At 49.6% G+C, this 17,732-nt stretch overlaps 1 protein-coding gene across 1 annotated transcript in view; it reads right to left on the bottom strand.

The window, feature by feature from the left end:
* Positions 1–2,339: 2,339 nt before the first annotated feature.
* The window catches only part of ABHD8 (abhydrolase domain containing 8), a 31,881-nt gene continuing 16,488 nt past the window's right edge, over positions 2,340–17,732 (bottom strand). Inside the window, exons 2-5 of the mRNA XM_053372514.1 lie at positions 11,229–11,952; positions 8,251–8,421; positions 6,090–6,306; positions 2,340–3,531 (exon numbers count right to left, since the gene is read on the bottom strand). Coding sequence (XP_053228489.1) covers positions 3,376–3,531; positions 6,090–6,306; positions 8,251–8,421; positions 11,229–11,944 — 1,260 coding nt within the window. The 5' untranslated portion in view covers positions 11,945–11,952 and the 3' untranslated portion in view covers positions 2,340–3,375. The remainder of the gene's footprint in view (positions 3,532–6,089; positions 6,307–8,250; positions 8,422–11,228; positions 11,953–17,732) is intronic.

Here is a 17,732-nt window from a genome sequence, read left to right as displayed (position 1 = left end):
TGAGCCTGAAGGGTCCTCACCTGAGCTGGGTCCTCAAGTGCAGGCACCAGCTGAGTCTGCTCTGGCTCCTGAGGTGATGGAGGACCCATTGCCTGCAGGTGCTCCACTCTCAGCCCCGTCAGAGGAAGCTGGGGTTGCCTCTGGGTCCGGCAACCCTCCAGCCTCTCCTGAGCTGCAGAGGCTCAGGGCAGAGAGGCGGAGGAAACTAAGTTCCCGCAGGAGAAGGGCTCGCCTCCAGGCCAGGAAAGGCGAGTCACCTGAGGATCGGGGCTGCCCTATGCCTCGGGGCAGATAAAAGCCGGCCAGCCCCGGTCCCAAGTTGCGGGCGCAACATCGTTGGTTGTCGGCTCCAGCCTGATCCCTGACCTGCTTCCCTGCCGGAGCTCCTGACCTCACCCGACGCCCTGCCCTGCACCCAGCTTCGACTTCTATGGACTGCCTTCCTATTGCACCATCGACCTTGGACTGGACTCGGACCTCGCCTCTCAGTTAGCCCACGGGACCAGCACAAGTCTGCTTTGTGGTGAAGGCTGAAGATGTCAGAAATGCTCAAGCGAACCTCCATTGCAGGGTCGTTATTACGAGGATGAGAGGGGCGACGGGAGAAACCTGAACTCAGAACCAGCCTCTTAACTGCCTGAAAGGAGACGCAAGAGGGTAGGAACCAGCCCTACTGCACAAAAGGAAATTTCCTATTTGTTCTACCTGCCGTTGGCCCCCAGAAAGTTTCTCAGAAGGAAATGTGGCCCTTGATAGGAAGGTTCCACAGCGGTGTCGGAGACTTCTCCTTCCAAGCCTCTATCGTCTCGACTCTTTCCTGCAGATCCAAGAAACGACTCCTTTATCTGTTGAGAATATAATACTTTTATTTGAGAGTCTAGGGTGACACTTATCGCACAATCCCGTTTCGTCTCCCGGCTGGAGAGAGCCTGGATCTGTGGAACTCACAGCAGCAGGCTCCCCCGCCCCTCAAAATAAATAAAAACAAAACCATGGATCAATTTCCAAGCTGGTTAAAACAGTCTCCTAAGAATACAGATTTTTTTTAAATAATAAAAAAGGTATTAAGCTGTTTATTATGGTTACGATGCTACTAAGGAGGCTCAGCACTGGTTTGCTTTGTGTGCTTGTAAACAAGCGAAGTCTGGCTGCCTGTCCGTGGATGCGCAACAAGGGTTTGGTCGTGGTGGGTATTCACACACATTCTGCCTTGGAACTCCAGAATCCCAAACTGCAGTCCCATACCCTCTGACATGTTGCAGGAAATGACCTTGCGTTGGATTAGGGTAGGCAGGTAATGGTGTAGAGTGGATGGAGATAGCATTCGAAATGGTCAGGGTGTGTGTGTGTGTGTGTGTGTGAATTGTTCCAACCAAATAATGGGTTTTTTTGAGCTGCTTATAGGAGTCCTGAGTCAGGGAGGCCTGCTCGCAGCAGGATCAAATAATAACTTTTTAAAATCTAATTTGGGACAAAAGAGGGTTATCAGGCAGGGCACCACTGCCAGCCTAAACTGATCTATCTCTGGCCACCCTCCCCGCCGCACTGTGGCTTGTGTGAATGTGCCCCACATTGGCAGGTTCTGGGCTGGTGAACAAAACCAACCATTAAGAAGAGCACATACGAAGTTAGGATTGGGAGAGGTGGCGAAGTCATTGCGAGTATAACGATTCAGACCCAGCAAAATGCTGGGATATTATTATTTTTTTAATGGCTGCAAATGTCTCTGTCCTGGGTGTGTTGTTGAGTAAGGCAAACACTTAGAGGTCAGGAATTCTCTGGCCTGTAGGCCTGTGCTGCCATCTTCCCCAAACCATGCCTTCCCCCTGCTCATCTGGGTCTAATCCTGCACTGGCTGTGCACCGTGGCTGGGAAGAGATCCTTATGGCAGAAAAGGCAGCGGGGCTTAATTCAAGCTGACAAGCGGCGCTTACAGCTGTTTGAAGCCGCTCATTTAAGCGAGTGGGGGAGAGGAAGAAAAAGGTATGTGCCAATTTTGAGGTGAGGTGTGGGGCTCACCTGTCTATTGTGCTATCATAGCGATGTCATGCGATTGGGAGGTCAAATTCAGCCTGCGAGGCCCGTCCAGGTTCCAGCCCAGGAAACCAAAACGGTCTCCCACCCCGGATCCATCTGGGTTTGTGCGCTTTTCCCCTAAAGCCTCGCCAGATTTTGGGGCGGCAGCGACGAGCAGCAGATTTTGAGAAGTCACCTTTCTCTGTGCCCTGCCACTTCCCTCTGATCCAAGCCTTTATCATTAGACCAAAGCAGCTGTTCCTAATTTGAACAAAATGAAACAAAAGCCCCATTCCCAGACAGAACTCTTTTTTTTTTTGCAATTCCTTTCCATTTCTCCTGGTGAATGGGGAAGGGAGGGGAGCGTTCCAAAGGTTTGATACGGAGCAAACGGGCACTGACAAAATAAGGAATTACTCAGTTACGGGGACTTTGCTCTCCCAACCAAAGTGCCAAAGATTGTGGAGAGGAGAGAGAGGTGCCTTTACCCTGAAATACCTTTGGGTCCTGCAATTTTTCACAGTACATTTACAAGCTGCCGAAGACCAGAAGCGAACCCCCAAACTCCAGAAGGGCTCCAGGACCTTCTGCCCAGAGAATGCGGAGGTTTGGAGGCGATGTGAAGAGAAGGGGAGGAGGTGTTTGATGGGTGAGTAAATACCGGGGAGCCCTGCCCCCTGAACCTCTTGGCAAGGGGCTTGGGAACGCCTGCCCCCATGGCAGAACCTAGCACTGATGCTCGTCTCAAGCAATGGGCAAGTGTTCGAATCTCCCCACTGCCTTCTCCTTCCTGGCTCAGCCAATGTGGAGAATTTGTTTACCACACCTTTGAGGGGCAGAGGGAATTCGGGGGGAGGAGGGTCGCCGATTTATTAAGCTGTGTACACAAATCCGGGTCGGTTCAATCGTGCCCGAGTCAGCTTGGCCGGCTCCCAAACGGAGTTGAGGTTGCCATCTTGGGACACGTCCTGAGGAAGCGCCACAGCCTCTTTTCTGCAGCCTTCCAGAGGCTGAGTGTGAAAAAACGAACGAGGACATTACAAGGGGGAAGGCGAGGGCAAAAGCTCAGGTAGCGGCCAACCCCTTCCCTCCCACCTGTCTTGAGGGTCCACCTCACTCGGCTGTGACCCTGCATGTGCCCAGCCCACGAAGGTCCAGTCTGCTTCTCTGCGGAGGAGGAGGAGGAGGAAAGAGGCTTTTCCGCCCGTCCCGCATTGCAGGGAGGTGTCCGCCGGCCACAGCCGCACCTTCTACTGCCGCAAGCTCCAAACCAGAAAAAAACATCCCTCTGGAATCAGCAACGTGAGCAGGCCGCTAGTTTCACGAAGTAGCTGTTAAGGGTTTTGGTTTTTTTATTTCTTATTTCTTCTCTGCTTCTGTTCCATCCGCGGCTGGGACAGCCTCCGGCTCCCATAACAGGAACTCGTGCAAAAGGGTGTTCACGGTTTCCGGACACTCCATCATGACCATGTGGCTGCCTTCGTCAATCACCTTCAGGAAAGCGATGAGCAGGATCTGGGGGGGAAGGAAAGGGGCAGAAGGTTTGAAAGGCAGTTCCCTGCTCCGTGGAAGCCTAGAGGGCTCATCTCACGACCCTCTTGTTATAACAATAATAATTACTATAATTACTTTTATTATTTCAATTTATATACAGTGGACGCTTGGGTTGCGAATGTGATCCATGCAGGATGCACGTTCGCAACCCGCAACGTTCGCAACCCGCGTCTGCGCACGCACAGGTTGCAATTTGACGCTTCTGCGCATGCACAAAGCGCGATTTAGCACTTTTGCACATGCGCGACCACCAAAACCCCTTCCGGTACTTCCATGTTTCGGCAGTCCGCAACCCGAAAAAACACAACCTGAAGCGGCTGTAACCCGAGGTATGACTGTACTGCACTTAAACAGAAGATTCCAGAGCGGTGTACAACGTTAAAAACACATTACAGAACTTTAATGATAAAAATATAATTTAAAAAGCCATAGTGACAGACAGCCTAATAATAAAATAGTCATAATAACAGTCCTCTGCCCCCACACTTTCACAGGCCACATTTAATGGCCACATGCCTTGCTAAAGAGGAATGTTTTTTGCCTGGCACCTAAAGACATGTAGTGATGGCAACAGGCAAACCTCTCCGGGGGGAGCATGCCACAATAGGGGAGCCACCACCGAGAAGGTCCCGCTCTCTTGTTGCCACCCTCCAAACCTCTCTAGGGTGGGGGGCATAAAGAAGGGCCTCAGATAACAAGCACAGGGTCTGGGTCGGTTCATACAGAGAGAGGTGATCCTTAAGGTATCCATCATTATTTACTATTATCGTTAAAAGCAGGAAGAAGGGAAGGGCACTCACTCAGTGGTAGATAATTCCAAACTAGGGGCTACTCTGCTCACCAATCTACCCATTTGCTCCCCACCCCACCTGCCCTTTTACACCTCACCCATCCCTCACCTGTCCCCACCAAAGGACCCTCCACTCTTTCCCCAAGCCCCACCCCAAGCTTTTAAAGGAGGGGAGGAAGTACACCCAGCAGTTTGCTAAACTGCAGTGTGAAGCACCTCCCAGCTCCCTTGTTATTTTTCTCCCTTTCTTTTTTTAAAAAATATTTTTATTAGTAATTTCAACGTAACATTTTATCATCCTTAAATTACCCCCTATTTTCCCCTCTCCAAAATATAGCCCACCCTCCCCCCAAGACTTCTCTCAGCTCCTCTCTCTGGTTTATCAACATATGTTATTTTCTGCATGTTACAAAACTGTACAGATCCTTAATTTATCTATCTATAAAGGTAAAGGTACCCCTGCCCGTACGGGCCGGTCTTGACAGACTCTGGGGTTGTGCGCCCATCTCACTCTAGAGGCCGGGGGCCAGCGCTGTCCGGAGACACTTCCGGGTCACGTGGCCAGCGTGACAAAGCTGCATCTGGCGAGCCAGCGCAGCACACGGAACGCCGTTTACCTTCCCGCTAGAAAGCGGTCCCTATTTATCTACTTGCACCCGGGGGTGCTTTTGAACTGCTAGGTTGGCAGGCGCTGGGACCGAGCAGCGGTAGCGCACCCCGCCGCGGGGATTCGAACCGCCGACCTTTCGATCGGCAAGCCCTAGGCGCTGAGGCTTTTACCCACAGCGCCACCCAGGTCCCACATTTATCTATCTAGATGTTATCAATAAGAAGTTTGTGAATGTTTATTCAAAACCTGCCAAGGAGTCCAGTTCATTTTGTTGTTCCTTTAAATACTTTGTAAAGGGTTCCCATTCATCTTTAAAATCACAGTTATCCTTGTCATGTAGTTTGTGTGTCCGTTTTGCCAATTCTGCGTAGTTTTGCCAATTTACGCAGAACTGGCATACGCCCCTCTGTTAAACAGCTTGCCTTAGGCTGCAGCTGGTGCAAATTTCAGGTTCTTATGACCCTCCAGGAGTTCCCCGTTTCTAGGCATATAACCATAGAATTGAACAGCACTCAAGTGCCCTGAGGCACACCAGAAAACTTTATCCCGTTTCTCTGGCCAGAGGTGAAGTTGCTACTTTTGCAGAATTCTACAGTAAGAAACACTCCCAGGCAAGGAGAAAGTCAGGGGATTGGAGTGGCATTTCCTTCTTCCTTTTCATCCCCCCCCCCATTTATTTATTTATTTATTTCATTTTATTCACATAATAGACATTCTTTACAACAAACAACTCCAAAATAAGCAGACAACTCCAAAATAAAACCATATGTAAGAAAACACAAGTCTCATGTTTTCATTTACACTGATCTCCTCTCTGCTACCTTTACTTGATATTTCTTGCTGCTTTCTGCTTTCCTTATAGAATCTTTATAAAAATTTAAATCTCTTAAATACTATGCCAATCTTTCAATTAATCCCTTCACCTCCCTCCCCTCCACCCGTGCGTGATCTTCTTTACCTACTATTATTGTTCTTATTGTTGCGTTATTCGCTTTATTTGTTATTCCATCCTTGATATATTATTATCCTATCTCCTTGTGCCTTTTAAACCTTTGCATATTAATTTTTAAATGGAGTGGGATTTCACAGGGATTCAGGGCATGTTTGCAAAAGCCTTACCTCAGCCATCCGCTGGTCCTCTTCCACAGGGACAAATTTGTCGTGCATGCCGTGAACGAGGAGGACAGGCACGGTCAGCTCCGCATGGTAGACCTCATCCCCCTCTGGCCAGTACTGGCCGCTCATCATGGCTCTCAGGACGAAAGATGAGACGTTGAAGGCGTTCCCTTCCTTCAGCAGCTGCTTCTCCTTGGCGCCTTGGCGGGCAAAGCCAGCCCTGCAAGGGGAACCAAGCGGGCAGGGTTAATTCAGCACGGATATTTATTTATTCATTTATTTATTTATTCATTTGTTTAATACTTGGGAGGATTTGTCATCATTCTCTTCGGCTTTTCAAACAAAGACTCCCAGGGCTGCTGAGAAATCAGTGAAAGAAAGAAAAGGAATGAAGGCAATATACAAAGACATGGCACAAAAGGAATATACTCCGGGAGGGAGAAGGAAATAAGCAAACCCAGGGCTTAGACTATAAAAAAGACATGACGCAAAAGGAAATTACTTTAAAAATAAAAGCTACACACACATATAACAACAGCCCAGTGAGGACAGATCATGCTCAGGAGCCGTGGAATGCAGAATGACAGGTCTCTTTTTTTAATTAATTAATTAAAGTAATTAATTAATCGGGGGGAGGGAGGGTTTGAGGGAGGGTTTGAGGGGAAGGGGGGAAATAATGAATATGACACGTTTTGATATGTTGTTATGTTGAAATTGCTAATAAAAACATTTATAATAATAAAAAATTAATTAATTAATTTGATTAGACATTCATACAAACATTAATATACATACACTTACAACCGTAATATCATAATAACAACAAAAAATAACAACAAAAAAGGATAAGAAGAAAAACGAAAGAAAAAAGTTAAGAAGTAAATAAAATAGGTGGATGATAATACACCTTTGTGACTTCCCTCTACCAGCGCTTGTCATTTTTTCATTCAAGTTCTTATTTACATTGCAAATCATGTCCCACTACATTATTTCTTATAATATACTATGATATTATCAAGACAGCTTTATGACCTTAGTCTAAACATATCAACATGCTATCTTTAGAGCAGTGTTTTTACTCATATACTCTTCAAACCACAACCATTGTGACCTTAATTTCTGATGTGTTTGATATCTTATTGCCGCAGTTAATTTTGCCAGTTCTATAAATGCTGTAAATTTATATAGCCAATCCTCTTTTGTGGGTATGTAATTTCCTTTCCGGGACGCGGGTGGCGCTGTGGGTTAAACCACAGAGCCTAGGACTTGCCGATCAGAAGGTCGGAGGTTCAAATCCCCGCGATGGGGTGAGCTCCCGTTGCTCAGTCCCTGCTCCTGCCAACCTAGCAGTTCGAAAGCACATCAAAAGTACAAGTACCGTATTTTTCGTCCCATAGGACGCTCCGTCCCATAGGACACACCTAGTTTTTTTGGGGGGGGAAATAAAGGATTTCCCCCCCTTTATTTCCCCCAAAAAAACCAGGTCTGGGAAACCGAACCAGGTCGAGGAACAGCGGGATGGCGGCGCTGCACCTCCTTGCTCTCCCCCGAGCTTGTGGGGCTGGCCGATGTCTGTCCGGCGGGACCTCCCGCAGGGCTGCTTAGGCTGCGGATGTGTTCCTGAAGCCTGGAGAGCGATAGGGGTCGGTGCGCACCGACCCCTCTCGCTCTCCAAGCTTCAGCGAAAGCCTGCATTCGCCCCATAGGACGCACCCAGATTTCCCCTTCATTTTTGGAGGGGGAAAAGTGTGTCCTATAGGGCGAAAAATACGGTAGATAAATAGGTACCACTCCGGCGGGAAGGTAAACGGCGTTTCCGTGCGCTGCTCTGGTTCGCCAGAAACAGCTCAGTCCTGCTGGCCACATGACCCGGAAGCTGTACGCCGGCTCCCTCGGCCAATAAAGCGAGATTAGCGCCGCAACCCCAGAATCGGTCACGACTGGACCTAATGGTCAGGGGTCCCTTTACCTTTAATTCCCTTTCCAGCTCTTTGCAAGGAATAACCGGGGCTGCTGCAGTTGCATAAAAGAACCATTTCTTTCCTGTCTTGTGGTATTTCATCTCCTGCTATACTCAGTAAAAATGCAGAGTGGCAGATCTGTGGGGCCTGGCATTTTGTCTTGGGGCCCCCAGAGACCCCCGAAAAGGAAGATGTCTACTCACTTGAGGAAGCTCCAGGCCAGACAGGGGGAGAGGCAGCGCAGGACACATGTAGGCATGTTGAAGATGGAGCAGAGACTGGGCTCCAAGGCCGTGGGGCCTCCGCCATTGATCATTATCACCTTGTGGACCAGATCTGGGTATTCGTGCGCCAGGAAGGTGCAGAAGGAGACTCTGTGGGAAGAAGCAAGCAGGGAAGTTGGAGGGTGCAATAAGTTGGAGGGTGGGGGGGATGAGTGTTCAGACCCCTGGGCTCTCACTTGTGGGGTGCCTCAGGGCTCTGTCCTCTCCCCATGCTTTTTAATACAGTGGCGCCTCGCAAGACGAAAATAATCCGTTCCGCGAGTCTCTTCGTCTAGCGGTTTTTTCGTCTTGCGAAGCAACCCTATTAGCGGATTAGCGGCTATTAAAGGCTTAGCGGCTTAGCGGCTAAAAGGCTATTAGCGGCTTAGCGGCTTAGAAAAAGGGGCGTTTTCGTCTTGCGAAGCAAGCCCATAGGGAAATTCGTCTTGCGAAGCAGCTCAAAAACGGAAAACCCTTTCGTCTAGCGGGCTTTTCGTCTTGCGAGGCATTCGTCTTGTGGGGCACCACTGTATCTATATGAAGCCACTGGGAGAGATCATCAGGGGGTTTGGGCTGGGTGTCCATCAATATGTGGGTGATACCCAGCTCTAACTCTCTTTTATTTTTTTATATTTTTTTCAAAAAAATTATTCATTTTATAAGACAAATAAAAACACAAACAGAAAAGACAAATAATACAAACAAATTCTTGTCATATCCTTATTTTTCTAAACATTGTTAAGTGGGCTTCCCCAAGTCCCACCTATCATTCTACTTCATCTTTAGCACTTTACATATATCATAATTTCTAACCATCTTTTTTCCCACACTTACTTTAACCATAAAAAAACTTCACATTTTATTGCTTATAAAATACACTATCTTCTACTTCTAACCCTACCGCCTTTATCCACTTCCAAAGCTATTCTAAGATTTAAATATTATCATATTTTTTCAAATATTCCAGCTCTACCTCTCTTTTAAATCAGAACCAGTGAAGGCGGTGAAGGTCCTGTGTGAGTGTCTGGAGGCGGTTGGAGGATGGATGGCGGCTAACAGATTGAGGTTGAATCCTGACAAGACAGAAGTACTGTTTTTGGGGGACGGGGCGGGCGGGTGTAGGGGATTCCCTGGTCCTGAATGGGGTAACTGTGCCCCTGAAGGACCAGGTGCGCAGCCTGAGAGTCATTTTGGACTCACAGCTGTCCATGGAGGCGCAGGTCAATTCTGTGTCCAGGGCGGCTGTTTATCAGCTCCATCTGGTACACAGTATGAGACCCTCCCTGCCTGCGGACTGTCTCGCCAGAGTGGTGCATGCTCTAGTTATGCTTGGACTACTGCAACACACTCTGCGTGGGGCTACCTTTGAAGGTGATCTGGAAACTGCAATTAATCCAGAATGCAGAAGCTAGACTGATGACTGGGAGCAGCCGCCGAGACCATACAACACTGGTCCTGAAACATCTTCATTGGCTCCCAATACGTTTCCGAGCACAATTCAAAGTATTGGTGCTGACCTTGAAAGCCCTAAATGGCCTCGGTCCAGTATACCTGAAGGAGCGTCTCCACCCCCATCGTTCTGCCCGGACACTGAGGTCCAGCTCCGAGGGCCTTCTGGCAGTTCCCTCCCTGCGAGAAGTGAGGTTACAGGGAACCAGGCAGAGGGCCTTCTTAGTGGTGGCGCCCGCCCTGTGGAACGCCCTCCCACCAGATGTCAAAGAGAACAACAACTACCAGACTTTTAGAAGACATCTGAAGGCAGCCCTGTTTAGGGAAGCTTTTAATGTTTAATAGACTATTGTATTTTAATATTCCGGGTTGTTTTCATTTTTATTATATATTTTGTGTTTTTATGTTGTGATTTTATGTTGTGAACCACCCTGAGACTTGCAGTTATAAGGTGGTATACTACTACTACTAATAATAATAATAATAATGGTGATGATGATGATGGAGCCCACCCTGGATGATAGAAATTGTAGTCCAGAACACCAAGTTATGAGTAAGCTGGGTCATATCCAAAGCCAGAAAGGAGGAAGCTTGCCAACAACTGCTATTCATGTGCGTTGAAAGAACCTCCATTTTCAAGAGCAGTCTACCTTCACGTTCCTGAGTGGGGGGAATAACAGAAGGTGCCCCTATGCCTGGCTTCCTGGGATGATGGTGAAGATAATAATAAACTGTCGTCTGCAGACTAACAATGGTCCATGAGCTTCATGCAGGTCACCTGCAGTGTACTTGTGAATTTGTGTCTGAAGTTGGGAGAGGACACATCCATTACATCAAATATTTTTGGCCACTGTGGGGGCAGGAGGCTGCATTAATATATTATAATAATTCATTATTTATACCACGCCCCTCTGGCTGGGTTTCCCCAGCCACTCTGGGCGGCTCCCAATCAAATATTAAAAACACAATACAGCATTAGATGGGCTCTTCTGGTTTTTCTCACATTGCAGCCTTTTTATCACTGTGCTGCCAAACAGCGTTTCCTCGCTTACATTTCCCAGTCTCCGTCTTCTTCCTTTCACTTATGTTTACATTTAAAAAACGGTTTCAGTGATGCGTCTCTTTTCTTTCGGTTCATACGCTCCGACCTACTGCTCCCTTCGAAATATACCTAAGCTAAATTCTCCCTCCTCTCAAAGGATGGTCTCCAGTTCTGGAATAAGCTGCAGAAATCCCCTACAGCAAAACCGACATTTGATGGAGGGCAGAGTGAAATGGAGTGTGCGGGGGGTGGTGAAGCTCATAAACGGCTCTCCCCTCCCTGCTCATTTAATCCCCAGAACAACCTTGCGAGGAAGGTTAGAATAAGCTTTAGAAATCAACACACACACACTCCCGGCCCGCTCCAATGAAACCAGCATTCAACGGAATGGAATGAACGGGGTTCGGGACCCTCCTCTCGTCCTTACCCGTAGGAGTGTCCGATGAGGATGTTCCTCTTCCGAGCGTAGCGCTTGAAGACGGCCCGCATGTCTTCCGCCAGGGCGTAAAAAGTGTAGGCGGCGGCGATTTGGGGGGCCGAACTGCACCCGTGTCCGGCCAGGTCGGGAGCCACCACCTCGTAGCCCAGCTTGGCGAAGAAGTCCAGCTGCTCCTTCCAGATGTCCAGAGAGCCCCCCACGCCGTGGATGAAGAAGAGGACCACGTCACTGTGGGTGCCCTTGCAGCTGGTGATGAACTTGGTGCAGTCGACGTTGACCACTTTCTTCGGCTTCCGCCGGCGGCGCTTGGCAGGGCCAGGACCGGGGGGGTTGGCCGAGGGGGTGGCTGCGCCGGTGCCAGCAGTGTCCAAGACCTCCAGCTCCATCGTGCCGTTGGCTTCGGAGCCGTTCTGGCAGTGGAGGATGTCGGCGCGGACGGCGTCGCCCAGGTTCTCGATGACCATCTGCCCGTTGCGGTAGACTGTGATGCGGCGTTTGCAGTGCACGACGCCCGCGGTCTGGGGCGTGTCCTCGGCCCCCGGTGGGCGTGCGGGGGCCAGGTGCTTGACCCGCAGGACCCGGCCGGGCTTCACCTCCACGAAGCTAAACCCGTCGCTGGACTCGACGCTCTCCAGGGGACCCACGGCATTGGGGGTCTTGCCCATCAGGCAACACAGGAGCCCGTCCGTGATGCTGGTGAACATCGTGATTCCTGCATCGAGAGGAGTTGGGGGGGGATGACACAATAGTGCGTGAGACTCTTTGGGGTCGTGGGGTCGACGTGGGTTCCCTGAAAGAGAATTCCTCTCAACAACCCTGCGAGGTAGACCAGTGTCATTATCCCCGGGTCCCCGATTCCTGTGCTACAGATGAAAAGACATGGAGCACATTCACCCCACACATTTAAAGCACTTTGATACCACAACAGTCATGGCTTCCCCCCAAAAAAATAATTGGGGAAACAGTAATTACTTAGAAGAGTCCTGAGAGTTCCTAGGGGATCCCCTCTTCCCTCCCCACAGTAAATAAAGCTGAAGGAAATAAATTAATATGTAAAAACTACTGTGGGTTTTTTTTGCAGGGAGGGTGTTCCGTTTTGCTTCCAAATTGATGGTGGGCTCTGAACCACTGGCGTTTGTCATTAGGACACGACGGCGCGCTGCAAAATTTTGCTGCAGTTCAGATATGTGTGCATGTGTATGTGTGTGTGTGTAACAGGATTGTTCATATATGTTTATATACACTCTCTCTCTCCTCTCTCTCTCTGTCTCTCACAGTGGTGCCTCTGGTTGTGAACATGATCCGTTCCGGAGGCCCGTTCGCAACACGGAAAGAGCGCAACCCGCAGCGGCGCGTCTGTGCACGCACGGGTTGCAATTCACCACTTCTGCGCATGTGCGTGACATCATTTTGCACTCATGCGCGAGCAGCGAAACCCAGAAGTAACCCTTTCGCTCTGTCCCAAGAGACCAGAGCCCTGCAGGACTTGACATCTTTCCGCAGAGCCTGCAAGACAGAGCTGTTCCACCAGGCCTTTGGCAATCTTCACAGAACTCTAGCCCAATGGTTGCCATTAATCTGATTTGAACTGATTTTATAATGAAATGATTTTAGAATGTTGTATCATTTTACTGTTGTTAGCCGCTCTGAGCCCGGCTTCGGCTGGGGAGGGCGTGATATAAATAAGATTTTATTATTGTTATTGTTATTCTGGTACTTCCGGGTCGCCGTGGGATGTAACCTGAAAGAATGTAACATGAAGCGGACGTAACATGAGATATGACTGTATTGCAATATCGTTCCAATAGCAGCCTCATTATAACAATACCAATTTTCTAATAGGAATGTTCTTGGTCCAGCTGCCAGCTAACCCTGCAGGAACATTCCATTCCATTCCACTTCTCAGTTTTCTTTTCTGACTGGATTGCGCTCAGATCTAGTGTCTGCTGTTGTTTTACTCCCTTGGCTTCTTAAATTATGATTTACTCCATTTGCACCTTTCCTCCAAGTAGCTCACGGTCGCAAGGCACATAGTTCTCCTCGCCCCACCACAACCCTGTGAGGAAGGTAAGGCTGAGAGACAATAACAAACCCCACCTTCCACCTGCAAGCGTCAGGGCTGAGTGGGAAGATTTGAACCCTGGTCTCCCCCAGTCCAGCGCTCTACCCACTACACCAGACTGCCTGTACTTCAAAACTTGCACTACTTAATGCTTCAAACATGGTGTGCGTGCCAATACGGCCCCATTCCTGTTTATCCCTGGTGCCAATCCTGTCTCCACCCACGACTTGAGTTTGCTGTTAGAGGGAGCCCAGAGGATTATGTTTATTATAAACTGTCAGAACACCAGAGTTTCTTGGGCTCCTAACGACGAGAGATTTTAAAAAATTAAAATAAAGCCAATGCAGGGGACTTTTGTTGAAAGAAAACAAATTGCACAGAAACCACAAAGAACACAAACCATCAGTCCAAATGCACTTTTAAAAAAACCTCCAATAAGAACAGATCCATTTGTATACAAGTCATCGGACCATCACAAAAGCTTTACGCAGCGTGGAAGCCGCACAAGGTCACGTCAAACAGAACTTAACTCAAAGCAAAAAAATATTGAAAGTATATACAACACTAAAATAAAACTCAAGTGCCAAATCTCCTGGGCAGACGGCAAAATGCCTCTTAAATAAATTAAAGGAAAGCACGAAGCAAACTTAAAATTCTAAATCTCTGTCTCAACACACAGAATGCTCTGAGGAGATTTCTCCAAACTTCAGCTCCTGCGGATAAGAGAAGGGGCATCTCTCTCCCCCAGGATGAGAGAGGAGCAGGAAACCCCAAATCTTTGGGGTGGGGGAATCCTAAGGCTGGGAGGGAAACTTGGGGGAGAAGAGGGGGAAGCCCTTGACAGAAGGGTATGTTGCCTAAATTACCTGTAATCTGCTATTCATTTTGGAAAGTTTATTTACAGTGGTACCTCGGGTACTTCTTGGTGGTGGCACCCGCTCTATGGAACGCCCTCCCGCCAGATGTCAGAGATAAACAACTACAGTGGTACCTCGGGTTAAGTACTTAATTCGTTCCGGAGGTCCGTTCTTAACCTGAAACTGTTCTTAACCTGAAGCACCACTTTAGCTAATGGGGCCTCATGCTGCCGCCGCCACGCGATTTCTGTTCTCATCCTGAAGCAAAGTTCTTAACCCGAGGTACTATTTCTGGGTTAGTGGAGTCTGTAACCTGAAGCGTATGTAACCTGAAGTGTCTGTAACCCGAGGTACCACTGTACTTATCTTTTTATTTATTTCGTAAAAAAATTATTCTGCTAGATCGTGAAAAGAAAAACGACTTCGACTGGCCAGCTAAATCAGGCGAGGGGAGTCGATGGGTCTGAAACCCTCAGTGAGTTTCCCGGCATGCGAAGATCCGCTCTGGCGGATGGAGCAGATGAGACCAATAATAATAATAATTTATTATTTATACCCCGCCCATCCGGCTGGGTTTCCCCTGCCACTCTGGGTGGCTTCCAACAAAGTTTTAAAGTACAGTGGTCTGTTAAACATTAAAAGCTTCCCTGAACAGGGCTGCCTTCAGATGTCGTCTAAAAGTCTGGTCGTTGTTCTTCTCTTTGACACCTGGTTAGAGAGTGTTCCACAGGGTGGGTGCCACCACCGAGAAGGCCAAATGTCAAGAAGGCGGTTTCTGCCCATGCCATAAAGGGAAGTGAGGGAAAGGTGGGGCTCATCCACCTGGGAAGGGAGCCCATCTAGGAGAAGGAGAACTCTGGCCCTAAACCTCCACTGCCTTGTGGGACGTCCTGAGAAAAGGCTCAGGAGTAGACCCTCCACAAATCCATAGTGGAGTCCCTAAGGCAGTTGGATGGCGCCTTGTCCACCTCCTTCTGGCAACTCCTGCAGCCCAGCTGGTGCCAAACGTCTTGCTCTGGTTTCCTTTGGGCCACATCAGCCAGGCTGAGAGAGGGGTCTTATCAGAAGCGGAGGAAGGGGCCTGTCTCCCCCCACTCAGCCGCCCTACAGCTGGGGAGGAGGCAGCAGGCGGACCGTCTGGGCAGCGGGGAGCCTGCGCACGCCCAAGCCACCGCATCTCTCCCAGGACAGACATCGCAAAACTGAATTATGTGCGAATTTCAAAACATGACTTTCCGTTCTTGTATCATTTAAGAAAGTTCAAATTGGACAGATCCACCTTTCGGTGAGAATGAAATCAAATTTACCCCACAACCCAACCACTTCTGCTGGAATGTGGCCCCCAATGGGTTTCTACCAGGGCAATGTGGCCCTAGCTCCAAAAGCAGCGCTGAAGCCATCAAACAAGGCCTACCCAATACTCCCACGCCAGATTAACCTTTAGTTCAAAATCTGCAAAAGGACTGACCCCCCAACCCCATCTCCCATCCTTGCAAATCCACGAGTCACTTACGGAGGTGGCTTGGGCATGCTGCAGGCCCCGCGTTGAGTGCTGCCCGGCATTTTGTCACCCCCCTCAGTGATGACACCTGGGGCGACCTGCATCCACCGCACCCCACTTCCTCCACCCCTGCCTGTTGTCTGGGCAGCCCAGAGCCTCCAGCCACACTGCCCAGGCTTGGGCCCAAGAGAGGTCACTTTGCTGCTGCAAATGCAGCAGTTTGACTTCACCTCTGGAGATGTACCGCATTTTTCTCTCTATAAGAAGCACTTTTCCCCTCCTAAAATGTAAGGGGAAATATGTGTGCATCTTATGGAGCGAATGCAGGCTGCGCAGCTATCCCAGAAGCCAGAACAGCAAGAGGGATTGCTGCTTTCGCTGCGCAGCGATCCCTCTTGCTGTTCTGGCTTCTGGGATAGCCGAGCGAAGCCTCCTCGGGGACGTTCCCCCTGCCCTGAGGAGGTTTTGCATTGCTTTCACAGAAGCCGGAACAGCAAGAGGGATCGCTGCGCAGCGAAAGCAGCAATCCCTCTTGCTGTTCTGGCTTCTGGGATTCAGACTACCGTATTTTTCGCTCTATAGGACGCACTTTTTCCCCTCCAAAAATGAAGGGGAAATGTGTGTGCATCCTATGGAGCGAATGCAGGCTCCTTGGCTTCAGCGATAGCAACGCAAAGCCTCCAAAGCGCAGAGGGAGAGTTCCCCCCACGCTCCAGAGGCTTCACATTGCTTTCGCTGAAGCCGCCTGAAGCCCCCGGAGCACAGGGAACTCCCACTGTTATCCGGGGGCTTCAGGCAGCTATCCGCAAGCCTTCGGAGCGCAGCAGGAGTTCCCGTCGTGCTCCGAAGGCTTGCGGATAGCGGCCTGAAGCCTGGAGAACGAGAGGGGTCGGTGCACACCGATCACTCTTGCTCTCCAGGCTTCGCTTCACTGGAGAGGCGCTGCACAGTTTTCCCTCTCTGCACAGCGCCCCTTCAGCGAAGCAGGAGGAGAAATGGAAGGGGCTCCCTTTCTCCTCCCGCTTCGCTGAAGGGGCGCTGAGCAGAGAGAGGGAGAATTTTTTTTCCAGTTCTCCCTCTCCTATGGTCCGGTGCGTCCTATAGAGCGAAAAATACGGCGCTCCATTGTCTTTTGGGGGAGAGATGGATGCCAACCAACCAAGCCTTCAACCCCTTCTCTCCCTGCCCCATATAAAACATTCCCAGAAAATGGTGTGTCCCCACCCCCTGGTAGGAAAAACTGGCTAATCATCGAGTGGACATGGGATCCTTGCCAAACTGTGGCGAGAACACAGTCCCAGAGGCCCCCATCGAAACATGGTAGGGAGGCCAGACTTCTAGGAGACCTCCTTATTTAATTAACTAATTAGAGTCAACATGATTAGAAGCAAGCCGAGCAGAGCTGAGCAGAGGAGGGAGAAGGGCGGAGGTGGAACAGAACGCTCTGGACTTCCCCATCTCACAAGCACCAGACACACTGGAAAAAGCCAGGCAATATGCCCCACGGGCGGGGGGGGAAACCCACATTGCCAACTTATCACCCCAGCGGCGCTCTTCCGCCTTTCTCATGCACAATCCAGGAACACAAGGATCTGCTAGTTTTGGTTCTCTCAGGACACATTCACACCATAGAGGACATTTCTTTAAACACTCAGGTCTTCCTCCGAAGAATTTTGAGAACGGTCGTTTGTTACGGGTGCTGAGAGATGTTAGCAGATCCCCTATTCCTCTAAAAGGTAAAGGTAAAGGGACCCCTGACCATTTGGTCCAGTCGTGGCCGACTCTGGGGTTGCGGCGCTCATCTCGCTTTATTGGCCGAGGGAGCTGGCGTACAGCTTCCAGGTCATCTGGCCAGCATGACTAAGCCGCTTCTGGCGAACCAGAGCAGCGCACGGAAATGCCGTTTACCTTCCCACCGGAGCAGTACCTATTTATCTACTGGCACTTTGACGTGCTTTCGAACTGCTAGGTGGGCAGGAGCAGGGACCGAGCAATGGGAGCTCACCCCGTTGCGGGGATTCGAACCGCTGACCTTCTGATCAGCAAGTCCTAGGCTCTGTGGTTTAACCCAC

Source organism: Podarcis raffonei, chromosome 18 (assembly GCF_027172205.1).
Source record: "Podarcis raffonei isolate rPodRaf1 chromosome 18, rPodRaf1.pri, whole genome shotgun sequence".
Taxonomy (NCBI): Eukaryota; Metazoa; Chordata; class Lepidosauria; order Squamata; family Lacertidae; genus Podarcis; species Podarcis raffonei.
This window is presented reverse-complemented; position numbering and strand designations above follow the sequence as displayed.